Raw genomic sequence first — 13,124 nt, forward strand, 5'->3', positions numbered from 1 at the left:
TCAATGGAATTTCTTAGTTTACAGCCACCTTTAATTGTCCACGACAAAAGAGTAACCTTTGGTAGTCAATCAACCTCGAACTGCTGTGCTACCTCTAGTTCGAAACACAAGATATAGTCTGTACTGCAAATATTACATAATTTATGTGTGTCGGCTTTCTGATTTTCTGTTCATATCAAGCTCAATAATATCTGAGTTTTGTGATGTACTATTTGTTTGAAATGTAGGAAACCTTCCTTTTCCCCTCTGTCTTTCTCTCTCGTTTGATGCTGCAAAAAGATTAAAATTCTAATAATTTGCTTATAAAGTCCCTCAATTCTAGTAGAATATGAAATTCCTAAAAAAAGAGTCCATATTTATTAAGCGGTGAATCTTTCAAACTAGTAAATAACATCGAGTCTTGAACAAGAGAAGTTAAACAAAATAGTTTCAAATAAACTCATCCATCTTATTCTTAATCTTGCTTATGTTCTCCTGGGTCAAGCGATCAATGTCATCAAGATCCACGATCATCTCGTCACCCATACTCTTCCCTTCAGCACACTGGAATACAGCTAGCTTTGTCACCTTCTTGCAATTCTCTTCACGCTGCTTCTCAAGTTGTGCATTAATTTTGGCAATCCTTTGCCTAGCAAAACTCTCCTGGTTCAAATTCCTTTTTTCATCCGGCGCAGGTGCATTTTGGAACCTTGCGATTACCTGCTGGGCTCCTCTTGAATTTGGCCAAACTTTTGGATTAGATTCATAGGGGCTAAAAACAATGGCACATGCTTCAATCCCACAAAGAATGGTTAATTCACTCACCTTTTTCGCAAGACCCTTCATCCTTTTCTTATATGTTGTCTTCCTTGCAGCGTCGCTCGGGAGATATGCAAGAGGCACTTTGTTCCTGGTCATGGCGTGTTTTGACTAGGAATATAGGTACGAGTAACCTAGATTTTTTCTTGTGTTGTAACCTTAGGTAGGCTCTGCCCTATATAGTTCTACGTCACCCATTCACATTGAATGCGCAATACTTAAAGCCTGACCGGTATTTTTCCACAAATTTGCCTGATACAATGTTAGGTTTAAATGAGGTTCCATTTCTGAATGATGTTGACTCTGGGCTCTAACTCCCAAATGTATGTACTTTATGATTTGCGTGAAGGAATTGAGCTGGGTAAATTGGCAACGTAGACACATAATTTTGTATGAATGATGTTTTTATTTGCAAGAGATACTTATAGTCTATCTAAAACTTTTAGTATGATTTTTTTATCCCGATTAATTCTCTATTATTCTCATTAAATTAATTATCCATCCTCACGGATAGATCTTTCCTTAAAGGTGTTTTTCGAAATTAAGTTTTAATTTTTACAAATTTATCGTGTTTAATCAATTTTAATAACTTTTTTATCTACATAATTTGGTTATTTATATTTTATGTAAAAAGCACCTAAAAAAGTAATTATTTTTAGATCTCGTTTTACTCTTAGATCAGTCAACTATATATATTCGTTGTATGTATTGCACTCATTAACAGCATAAATGCATTGTTATTGCATTTAGTGTCATCCATTCGTCCCAATTGTAACCTCATGAAGAATAACGACAAAAGGGGCATCACAAAAAAAAGAAGGTTAAAAGTCAAATTTAGCTACGAAAAAGTAGTTGCTATCCAAAACAATTTTGTTCAATATCGTTCCAAAAGTACGAAAAAGAGTATTGATTTTGACTATTGAAGCATCCTGTTTGACTATATGACATACGTGGCACTTTCCTTCTTCTCCTCCGCCCTCTGCCTCTCGTGCTTCTCGTTGTTCTTCCCATCGCGAGTGATCTCCATACTCTTGCCCGCCCACCGTCTTCTCACGAAGACAACATGACAGCAAGGAGTATGAAGAGCTGACCTTGTCGTTCTCCTTCTCCCATGACGAAGGCAGCAACGAGATGGCGAAATTGCTTTGTTTTTGTTTTTGCTTTTGCTGTCTAATTTGGTGCCATAGAATCTTTGGATTAAGAGTAACCGCTGTAGGTTTTTCGAGTTACTAATGGATCGAAGCCTTTTGCTTGCTTTATATTCCTATATGTATATTGATTATGGTTCGACTTTTGAAAACTGTTACTATGAGAAGTGAATTTCTTCCGTCTTTTGTGACAGACATATACTTTTCTTTGCATCATGAATGAGTATTTTCTCTGTTTATGACTCTCCGAATAATCTGAGACGAAGAGAAAGAATCATGGGGGGCATTAATTATTTTGATATGAGTAAGTTTTCAGGCTAGTGCACTTGGGTCTTGTACCCGGATGAGCATGATTTTGCATGCTCTTCAACCTGGACCCGCAAGATATCATATTTCTGACCATTCTCAAAAATTGTAATAAAAGGAAAGAGAGAAAGAAGTAAAAAGGGAAGATAAAGAGCTGGTTAAAAAAAAAAAGGATGATAAAGAAAGGAAAACGAAACGTTTACTTATTTAAAGAAAAAAAATGAGGTATTTGTGGATCATAGTCTTAACTCTTTTTTAAGTTTGGTAAATAATCAGAAAAGAGTAATAAACCATTAACTCTTATAAATGATCGGGAATTCTCTTTCCTTTCCTTTCCTTTCCTTTCCTTTTTTTCTCCTTTTTGAAAAGAGGCGAGGTGAATAGCAGGGAAGTCTGAAGATGGATCAGAGGACGAGGACTTTGACACTCGTATGGGCCTAACATCTTTCACACGCAACCCGTACCAAAAAGGGTTGAACTGGGTTTTTTGTGGTGCCAAAACTTTCTAAAACTCAGTTTGATATCTGATTAAAGCCCATGAGGCCCAGAGAAACTTTTGTACTAATCAAACTATTTTTCAATTTTAACGCCTCCTTCAAGTCGCCTTTCTTTCTTTCTTTTTTCCCCCCCTAAACATTAAGTCTCCCTTAATTTATTACCCTTCCACATGCATTAAGAACAGCGTGATTGTTCGTTACGCTGACGCCTTCCGCAAAACGGATGGGTATAAACGGTGCGCCCAAGTCACCCCAATCAAATCAAGTTTTGTTTTATAGTAATACTCGTATAACGTATTAATCATGTCCCATCCTTCTTAATTAATTTAACATCCTTATTTTATTCGATCCCCAAGAGACATCGCTGGCCACATATGCAACCCCACTACATGTGCCGGTTGTCGGCTTAAGTTCATAGTTTGGATTAGGTCCAGACACATGGTTATTAACGCGTTTGAGGCTTTTCTGGAACATGTAATCCAAGTTTCTTTACCCATAGAACACGCAAGGTAAAGTACCCACGTGTCTCGCCACCATTGATTGGGAACTTCTCTTTTCTTTCTTTGTTATTTTGACGTTACTTTGATCATATTTTGACCTTATCCTGTGGGAAATACTGAACTTCTTCTTCTGTACGCGTTTGAATCTCACAAACACATAACAAAAGAGCTTCCCCGTCCACACACGGATGCATTAACGCGTGCTTTATGTTTGTGTTGTCCAAACGAAAGCATAAATTGTTGACAAGCTGTCGTGGATACATGAACTGATATATCTTTTTGAGCCAAAATATGTGAATTGTTTTTTATTTGCAAATAAGATAAGTTAACCCCAAATGTACGAGTTTTCCGGGAACACCAGGACGAGAGCCACTACTGTGTTGAAGCCTTAAAAAACGTAAGCAGAAGTCATTTGCTGATGTCTCAAAACGGATGATTGTGCAATAACATCTTAACCAAGTACAAGGATGGCAGTTCTATGTTTTTTCAATGGTTGTACCGTTAACACCTTGATTTTTTTTTTCTTTAAAGTATAAAGAGACATTATTTCAGGTGAGGTTCTCATTTAAAGCAATTGCTTCCCGTGCAACGCACGGGACAGCACCATCTAGTTTTGTATAATAAATGAATTACCGGTGTCAGTTTCTTACTATTGAAGAATATATGCAATATTATATGTTTGTGTGTGTGTATTCCTTCCCCTGAGTCATGATTAGATCAAAGACAATAGCTTCTCGTACAAGGCACTTAACTGTTGCGGAATTTAGGCTCGGAGACACGCAGTTCACAGAAAGTCTGGAATTGCGACAAGAAGATGCTCTGAAGAAATAATAATGGAATAATTAATTATTAATGGGGTGGAATTTTTATCATTGTTCACTCGAAACGAATAATAATAATAATAATCTGTGAGATGTCCGACACCAAATACACCTACACGCTAATAAGATTCACACCCCATACATCTTCACACTACCAGATTCACACCCCATCTTCTTCGTGCATCGGACAAAAACAGCAAAGAGTACGATTACAAAGCAGATTCGACACAAGTAATAATACACATGAAAATTTGAAATTAAAATAAGAAAAAGAATAAGTGCTGTGACTGTCCGTCGAGGGGCAATGGGAAAAGACATAAACGCCCCTAACCACTGTTCAACGTCCACCTGTCAACAAAGATATAATCATGACCCGAGTCAGCAGTTGTTGCGTATTTGTGAGAGAAGTGGACAAAAAAATAAAGCAACAAAGCAGGTAATAAGCATATCTCCACTTTTTCTTTTTTGGACTCAAGCATATCTCCACTTAAACACGATCGTAACGAATCCAATCGGGGGAAATGGGACCCATTTATCCCCGCATTCTCAAAGCTGAATTGAAAACGTTCACGTCACTTTCACTGTTATTAATTTTGTTAGGAAACCAGGGCCACCAGCATTAAGAGACTCTTCTGAATTATTTTTGTTTGTCCCACTCAACCACTCCTAGCACATGGACAAGCTTCGCAATCACAGAACGAGAAACCATTCTGGTAGCATGAATATCATGGCAGGCAATATGAGAACAAAATTTTGCATCACAAGGAAACGCATGGCTTTGATGATTTTCCTAATTTTTCCAGAACTTGTAACACAGTTAATGGTACAGTGAAGCTTTACACATACACACAAACATGTCAGAAGGGGGGGCATAACTTACAGTAAGAGAGGTCATCACTTAGTGATGGCGTAGACGGCATAGATAATTCCGGGGAGGTAGCCCAGAAAGGTGAGGACCAAGCAGATCCAGAACTCAGCCTGCAGTTATATTTACTGATAAGGTTAATTATCTGAGGAAGAAGAACATGAATACTAAACTAGGTTTTGTTTTTTGGGGGGGGGGGGGAGAGAAAAAAAAACAGAGAGGGGACCTTGCAGCCAAACTTGAGGAAGACTCCGAGAGGAGGCAGGATGATGGCCAGAAGGATGTCGACGCAGGTTGCCGTGCCTTCGTCTGCCATTTTCTTCGCCTTTTTCTTCTTTTGTTATTTCTTCAAATCCTTCCGATCTCTTCGATTCGCTGTTCTGTCTTCTCTTGTGGTTTTGATTTTGATTTTGATTTCTGAGCTACCCGCGGTCCTTATTTATATCACGACCATGCATCTTATCCAACTGGATCTCCACGTGGCATCTCTCCATTAGTACACACGGTTCCTTAACCTCGCTTATTCCGCGTCCCCCTATTTTCCTATTTGGTGTTACCGGTGTTTACCACATTCACATTTATTTAAAAATCAAAATAGAAAAGAAAAGAAAACAATTTCAGTTAGTAACTCGGTAAAGTATGGATCTCAACAAATGAGGACTCTTGGACGCTGGTGATGAATCAGTATTACTATCGGCTCTGTTTGGCAAAGCTTAAAATCAGCTTATGATAAGCTTAAATTTTAAAATAAGCTGGATTGCAAATGGGACCTGTTTGGCAGAGCTTAAAAGCAATTGGGCTTATGTTAAAAAAGCTTATCTGAGTGTCTAATTCCTATAAGCTGTAAGAAGGAGCTTATCACTTAATCCAAAAGAGCTTTTGGGAGGGGAAAAAAAAATCAGAAGCTGGTCGCCCGTTCTGGGATGCAGGTCCTTTTTATCTGTCCCATTTGCCTTTTCCTCTCACAAGCATCATTTTCATTTTTTTTTTTTAAATCAAAAAATATTTGAAATATTTATATTTCAAATATTTTTTGATTTTTTAAAAATTTTAAAATTTAATCTACTCGTTAAATTTTATTTCTTCATATTATTTTATTTTAATTTTATTGTATTGTCTTAAATCAATTTTTCATCATGTTTCATTATTTATTAAAACTCATGCCCATTTTGGTAATTTTTCAGCCAAACTTAATTTTACTCAACTATAATCCAAACAAGCTTTTACCAATCTCATTTTTGTAAACTAGCTTTTCTGAACTCCAATCCAACACAATTCAGTTTATCTAATTTAACTTTATCAACTTCACTTTTCCATAAGCTACTTTTTCTATAAGCTGCTTTTCTAATCGCTGATCCAAACGGGCACATCATCGAATCTGGCCCATGTCGCGTTCTCTTAATCTAACAATGCTAAGCATTTTTTCAAAATAAGAAGTTGAAAATTGAAATAATGTGTCAGGGAATTCATATTCTTAGGTCAAAAAGCAAACAAAAGAAGCCAATCCGTCACGTTGAACGCCTCCCTACTCCCTCGCCCGCCCTTTTTTCCCGCCACATCCTCCTGCAGCTTTCCCCACGTTCTTTCCTTTATGTTTGTCTCCCACGCTCTCCCACTCCATCGCCAGCTTCTTCCAACTCATTGCTTTTCATTCACTTTCCAGTTCTCCAGAATCAGATTCGTTTTAAGAATAATATTTTAAAAAATATGTTCATATCCTTTTCTTCTCATTTTTTGTTGTAAATCAAAATGAAAAATTTGAGAAAAATGCACAAGGAAGACAGGATATTTTCTACTGCTCTGTACACTCAATAAATATCTTTTTTTTTACTCGATCATATTTTAACCGTTGCATTACCTGCATAACAACGACAAAATCTTAAAAAACAAAGCACACGTTTTGCGGAGTTAACAAAAATTATATTCATCCTCAATTTTACAATTTTAGTAGAAGACATGTATCCCCGTCTTGCAGCATTATATTGCGTGGAATTAAATGCGGCGCAGTATTTGATATGGATATCATTGACATTCTTCTTGGCCAAAAAAAAAAGCATTTAAGGAATTTTTTTTAGTTTCATGTGCGAGAATAATATTAAGAATTTAAATTATTACTCTATTAGCTGGGAGAAAAAAAGAGCGCGTCGGTAAATCAGACGTGGCCTGAGGGCCGCCAGGCTGTCGAAAGATCTACGGATGGTATGTTGCCGTGCTACCGCAAAACAACGGCGCCGATGGAGCCACGGTTTCGAGGTCCGAACATCCCAATCCAAATCCAATTAAACCATCCAAGATCCAACCACCTTTTTTCGTAGGTCCACCATCGAGCCTCCCAAAAAACAGTATGTGCCGCCTTTGTCTGTGTGCTTTTTTTTCCTCCTTTTCAGAGCTAAGGAGGTATTTAGATGAAAACAAAAGGTAAATATTTGCGATTATGCCAAACACCCCTCAGAAAGAAAACCGACGAAACTCGTTCCCTGTATCTGGACGCAAATTTTAGCCGCCCCTTCCCCATAATACGGTGCCATCCCCACGTCCACACGTGTTTACCAGCTTTTTCGCGAATATCTTTTCCAATTTTTCCTTCTCTTCCCATTACATATTTCTATTTATATAATAATAATAATTGAATTGAATCATTGACAGCCTTAGGAAAATCCGCCCATTCAAGACACGATCGCAGATCATGGCGGCCAATTGGGTGAACTCTGCTTGTAAATATAAGTTACTTATAGGGAAAAAAAATCTTAACTTTAAATACAAATTATTCATAATATATTTTTATTAATTTTATTCTTATTTAATTTTCATTAGAACGAAAAAATAAGGCGAAAATATAAAAATAATTTGTCAATATAGAGAGGGGGAAAAACTTTAATAAAAGTAAAATTAGAAAATTTTATAAATCTATGCGAAAATATATTATAAATTACTTAGATACACCAAAATGCTATAAATTTGAGTCAACTCATCAAAATGTTGCTGTCTTCTTATATAAGATAATTTAAAAATTTTATGGGAAAAATATTTCTCTCTAAGATGTCACAGTTATTCATCTAAACAAATAGATATGGTAATTAATGATTGGCATCCAAGAAATGTCAGCTTCCAAGGCATCTAGGATGATAATTAACTAATTATATTTTAGATTTTTTTAAAATGTTTTGGAATTATAATTGGACCAGATTTAAGGTTTTTACTCTACATTGCATTATTGTTTTATGGGGGTGTTTGAGAACTGTGAGAAATGCTTTTTAAAAACACTTTTTTATAAATTGAGATAAACTCTTTCATATATATATATATACCGTTAAATCACTTTTGAAATTATAGTTTGGCTTCCATCTAAACACCCCAACTTTTTTGCAAACCATGCACCACTAGTTCGTATGCTAAAAGGATTCGTGAAGGATCTTTCCGAGCTGCTAAGAATAAGAGTACTCGTGAATCGTGATTTGAATTATTCGATTTTTTCCCCAGCGTGAACTGTTCATTTTCAAAGTTAAGTAATATACTATATAATGCTTGCGAAATCATTGTAAATGTAATTCGTAAATTCATGAATTACTAGGAACACAGCGTTGGGAGCTAGCCTTCAGGAATAGCTAGGGGTCCATATGCAAACTGGCAAATCCAATTCGGCGTTATATGCACGTGACATTAGAAATAGAAAGGAGCCAATGTCCAGTTTGCTATGTGCTGCCACAAGTTTCATATACTCTCTTGTCACCATCAAGGTTCAGCGTCCCTCGCAATAGCGAGATGCATGACAAAACACGTAGTGATGACCTGGATTATCCATGAGCTCGTGATCAGGCGATTTGTTCATTGGATTCCATGAAAATGCAAAAGAACGTGTTTCTCTTATACTTCAATGGCAAATGTATCTTGTTATAATATAAAACTCGAGAGGAGCTATATTATAAAAAATTCATGTTAGCTAAGAAATATTACATCCAGTTATTAATATAAGAATTCATTTGAGTTTTATTTTAGTCTTGTAGATAAAACCCTAATCTACTTTATCTCTCATATTTATCTTTTTTTAAAAACAACCCCTATAATAATAGTAGTTATAACTAATATACTTGATTAGAAAAGATATTTTAGAAAAGACAATATCTATTTATTACAAATAACTAACTTAAATAATTTATTTAATCTATTCAAATTAGTTAAATAGTTTTTATATTAAGGATCGGAAGTATTATAATTAATGCTCAGATTTTTTTTTTCAAAAGAGACCAATGGCTTAAAAAAAGACTTAAATATTGCCCTTTTTGGTCAAATTAATTTCATTGGTCCCAATTTCCCACAGCTTAGAGAGGGCAAAGCCCAATAGGTCAAAAAGAAAGGCCTCGTCCTTATCTTGAATTATGCAAGAGCAGAAGGGGTTAAGCTGACCGACAGGACTGTAAGGTCCGAAAGAAACAGAGACACTGGGCGGATGACCCATTGTTTGTTTCCCAACTGGATAATAAGAGATGAAGGCGTTGATACTTTCTCCGAAGCCTATTCCCACCTAGTATTATGAAATTTCTCTTCCCTCAACAATTCTGTACAAGACCGCGCTGTCTGATTTCTGTTTCTATTCCCCTGTTCCGCAATCTGTACTACCAAGTCTCTTCGCCTCTGAATCCCACCCAACTCAACCACCTCATTGACAATGCTGCACGATTCAAGAACCTCAAACATGCTACCCAAATTCACACCCAAATCATCACCATCAACTACGCGTCTCTCCCCTTCCTCCTCAACAATCTTTTTCTCTTATATGCCAAATGTGGTTCCATCGACCGCGGCCTCCTCTTGTTTTCGACCACGCGTGATGATTCAAGGAACGTGGTCACTTGGACTACTATCATTACCCAGCTATCGCATTTTAAAATGCCATTTCTGGCCTTGAACTGTTTTAACCGAATGAGGTGCACTGGTGTGTATCCGAACCAATTCACCTTCTCAGCGGTCTTGCCTGCTTGTGCTGATGCTCTGGTTGTTGCTCACGGTGAACAGATGCATGGTTTGATTTGGAAACACGGGTTTGAAAGCGATACATTCGTAGCGAGTGCGTTGCTCGATATGTATGCCAAATGCTCGGATGTAAGCATGGCAGAGAAGGTGTTTGGTGAAATGCCAGACAGAAGTATCGTTACTTGGAATTCTATGATTGTGGGGTTTCTTAAAAACAAGTTGTATGATCGTGCTATCGGGATTTTTAGGGAGGTTCTCGGGGAGACTTTGGTTGATCCGGATCAAGTGAGTTTTTCAAGCGTGTTGAGTGCTTGTGCTAATGCGGCTAGAGTCGATTTCGGGAAACAGGTGCATGGAAACATTATTAAGCGTGGTTCGATAACAGTGGTTTATGTGAAAAACTCACTGGTAGACATGTACGCAAAATGTAGATTGTTTGATGATGCAATGAAGATGTTCTATAACACAGGAGATAGAGATGTTGTTACCTGGAACGTGATGATCATGGGATGTGTCCATAATGACAACTTTGAAGCAGCCTGCAGTTATTTCCAGGCCATGAGAAGGGAAGGCCTGGCACCCGATGAGGTTTCATACTCTTCCGCTCTTCATGCTTCTGCTAATCTCGCAACACTGATTCAGGGTACTTCGATCCATGCCCAGATCTTGAAAACGGGGTTCATGAAGAATGCATGTATTCTGAGTTCAATGATAACTATGTATGGAAAATGTGGGAACTTGCTTGATGCTTATTGGGTCTTCGAAGAAACTGAGGATCATAATGTGGTTTCATGGACAGCTATGATAACGGTTTACCAACAACATGGCTGTGCAAATGAAGCGATTGAATTATTTGAGAAGATGCTGAAGCACGGAATTGTGCCAGAATATATTACTTTCGTTTCGGTGCTGTCAGCTTGCAGCCATACAGGACAAGTTGAAGTGGGATTCAAGTACTTCGATTCCATGACTAAAATCCATAATATTAAACCCGGGCCTGAACATTATGCTTGCATGGTTGACTTACTCGCCCGTAATGGTCGATTGAACGAAGCAAAGAAATTTACAGAATCAATGCCAATAAAGCCTGACTCATCGATTTGGGGGGCTTTGCTTGGAGCATGCGGAAAGTATGGCAATGTTGAAATGGGCAGAGAGGTCGCAGAGAGACTTTTTGAGTTGGAACCAGATAACCCAGGAAATTATGCGCTGCTTTCTAATATCTACACACGACATGGAATGGTGGAGAAAGCCGACGGAGTTAGGCAATTAATGGGGATTAATAGAGTGAGGAAGGAAACTGGATGCAGTTGGATCGAGTTTAGGAACCAGACCTTTGTATTTACTGTCAATGATAAGTCACATTCAAGGACAGATGAGATTTACGAAGTGCTGAAAAAGTTAAAAGAGTTGGTAAAGAAGAGAGGATATGTGGCTGAGATCCAGTTTGCGACTAACAGTGTGGAAGGATCTGAAGAACAGAGTTTGTGGTGCCACAGCGAAAAACTAGCTCTGGCATTTGGTCTTCTGGTCCTCCCGAGTGGGTCTTCAATAAGGATAAAGAAAAATCTGAGAACTTGTGGGGATTGTCATACTGTGATGAAGTTTGCTTCAGAGATTTTGGGGAGAGAAATCATCGTGAGAGATATCAATAGATTTCACCGATTCACCAACGGCTTGTGCTCTTGTAGAGATTATTGGTGACTGGAACTCAAATTCTTAATTTAGAAAACTGTGCTGGACTAGCTTATTCCATGAGATCCAATCCATGTTGATATGATTTTTTTAAAAATCATTTTATTCTTTTTTTTTTGGTTAAAGCATAGGTATCCTCTTATTGGAGGTTATCCTATTCGAAACACTGTTGGGCACTAAATGTGAGCAGTTTTCCCGGCGGGAATTCGAACCTTGGTTCATCATGTTGTGGGAAACTAGCTCCTTCCGCTAGACTCAACCCAGTATCATTTTATTCTATTCATGGATCTAAGAAAACTGATTTCATTTCTGTTCAATTGAGTCCGCTCATATGAATCATTCTTTGAAAAAAAAATCAAAAAATCAAAAAAGGTATCCACTGCCAGAAAGTAAAAAAACAGCAGCAGTCCACTTAAAATATCCCAGTGGTGATTCTTTTAATCTGGGGCAGGCCTAGAGGGACAGCCCACTAGCAGACTATGTTTTGAGCACGTTGGACTAGGCCCATTCAAGATTGCCAAGCCTCATTGAAAAGTGACCAAATCTTGATTTTTTTTTTAAATACTGCTTAAAACGCGGCAAGTACCTTATAAAGAAGATAAAAAGTATTACTACATCCCCTCTTTAATATAAGATCTTATTTAATTTTTATTTTAGTCTTAAATATAAGATCCCACTCCACTTTATCTCTTATATTTATGTATTTTTTTCCAATATAGTCTTTCTAACAATAATAGTTCTAGTCAATACACTTGATTAATAATGATATTTTAGGAAAGACAACATCTATTTATTACAAATAACTAACTTAACTTATTTTTTAATCTCTTCAAATTAGTCAACTAACTGTTACAATTAGGACCGGAGGTAGTACCTGTTAGTTGATAAGGACTAGAGGGAGTAACTGAGAATTCAGGCAAAAAAAAAAAAAAAGAGCAACTGAGAATGCTCGACTTAATTTCTTCTTGTTTTGCATGTTTATCACCATCACATTAGTTTAGTATAGAGGATAAGCCACCCTATGCATATGTTATGAATCCATAAATAGTGTCTTAGCTCACACCCCAAAGAACACATCAAGAACCCGTGTTTACTTTGGTTAAACGCAAATCATTGATCGTCCTTCATCCAGATCTGTCTTTATATACTTTGCAGCTATTTGCAGTCGCTTGTTCACAAAGGAACCTTTTCGTTTTTACTTTTGTTTAATCGCGTAGCTGGAATTGGCAAGCAATTATTGCCATTGTCAAATTTGGCAAGGTCAAATAAATAAATAAATAAATAAAGAACTCGTTAACCGAGGTTATAAAGTTTACTTTCCTTCTTATTATCTTTCCTCTTTCATCACCTCAGAGAACGGATTTGAGATTCTCAATTGAAGGAACTCGTTGGCTCGTGGCTGGTAAAAACTCGTTGATTCTTTTCATAACATCGAATCAAATCATGGTTTTCCCTTTGGAGCCGTTTCCTCCACCGATGCAACGGAGTTGGCGCCACCAGGAAACAAGATCCAAAATGGGAGG

At 37.3% G+C, this 13,124-nt stretch overlaps 3 protein-coding genes across 3 annotated transcripts; 1 reads left to right on the forward strand and 2 right to left on the reverse strand.

The window, feature by feature from the left end:
• Positions 1 to 429: 429 nt before the first annotated feature.
• Positions 430 to 897, reverse strand: LOC114748745 (agamous-like MADS-box protein AGL80). Its single transcript, XM_028937197.1, has one exon. The coding sequence runs from the start codon at positions 895 to 897 to the stop codon at positions 430 to 432; it is 468 nt and encodes a 155-aa protein (XP_028793030.1).
• A 3,167-nt stretch (positions 898 to 4,064) lies between these two features.
• Positions 4,065 to 5,359, reverse strand: LOC114748747 (hydrophobic protein LTI6B). The gene is made up of 3 exons (XM_028937199.1): positions 5,162 to 5,359; positions 4,951 to 5,048; positions 4,065 to 4,418 (listed from the first exon to the last, which is right to left on the reverse strand). Exons 1-2 carry the CDS (start codon positions 5,249 to 5,251, stop codon positions 4,965 to 4,967), a joined length of 174 nt encoding a protein of 57 aa, XP_028793032.1. The 5' UTR covers positions 5,252 to 5,359; the 3' UTR covers positions 4,065 to 4,418; positions 4,951 to 4,964.
• Positions 5,360 to 9,465: 4,106 nt separating this feature from the next.
• Positions 9,466 to 11,610, forward strand: LOC114748746 (putative pentatricopeptide repeat-containing protein At5g52630). The gene has a single exon (XM_028937198.1). It carries the CDS (start codon positions 9,466 to 9,468, stop codon positions 11,608 to 11,610), a length of 2,145 nt encoding a protein of 714 aa, XP_028793031.1.
• The last annotated feature ends 1,514 nt before the right edge of the window (positions 11,611 to 13,124 follow it).

The sequence above is a fragment of the Neltuma alba genome, unplaced genomic scaffold (assembly GCF_004799145.2).
Source record: "Neltuma alba isolate B1F8T4 unplaced genomic scaffold, ASM479914v2 tig00005787_pilon, whole genome shotgun sequence".
Lineage (NCBI taxonomy): Eukaryota > Viridiplantae > Streptophyta > Magnoliopsida > Fabales > Fabaceae > Neltuma > Neltuma alba.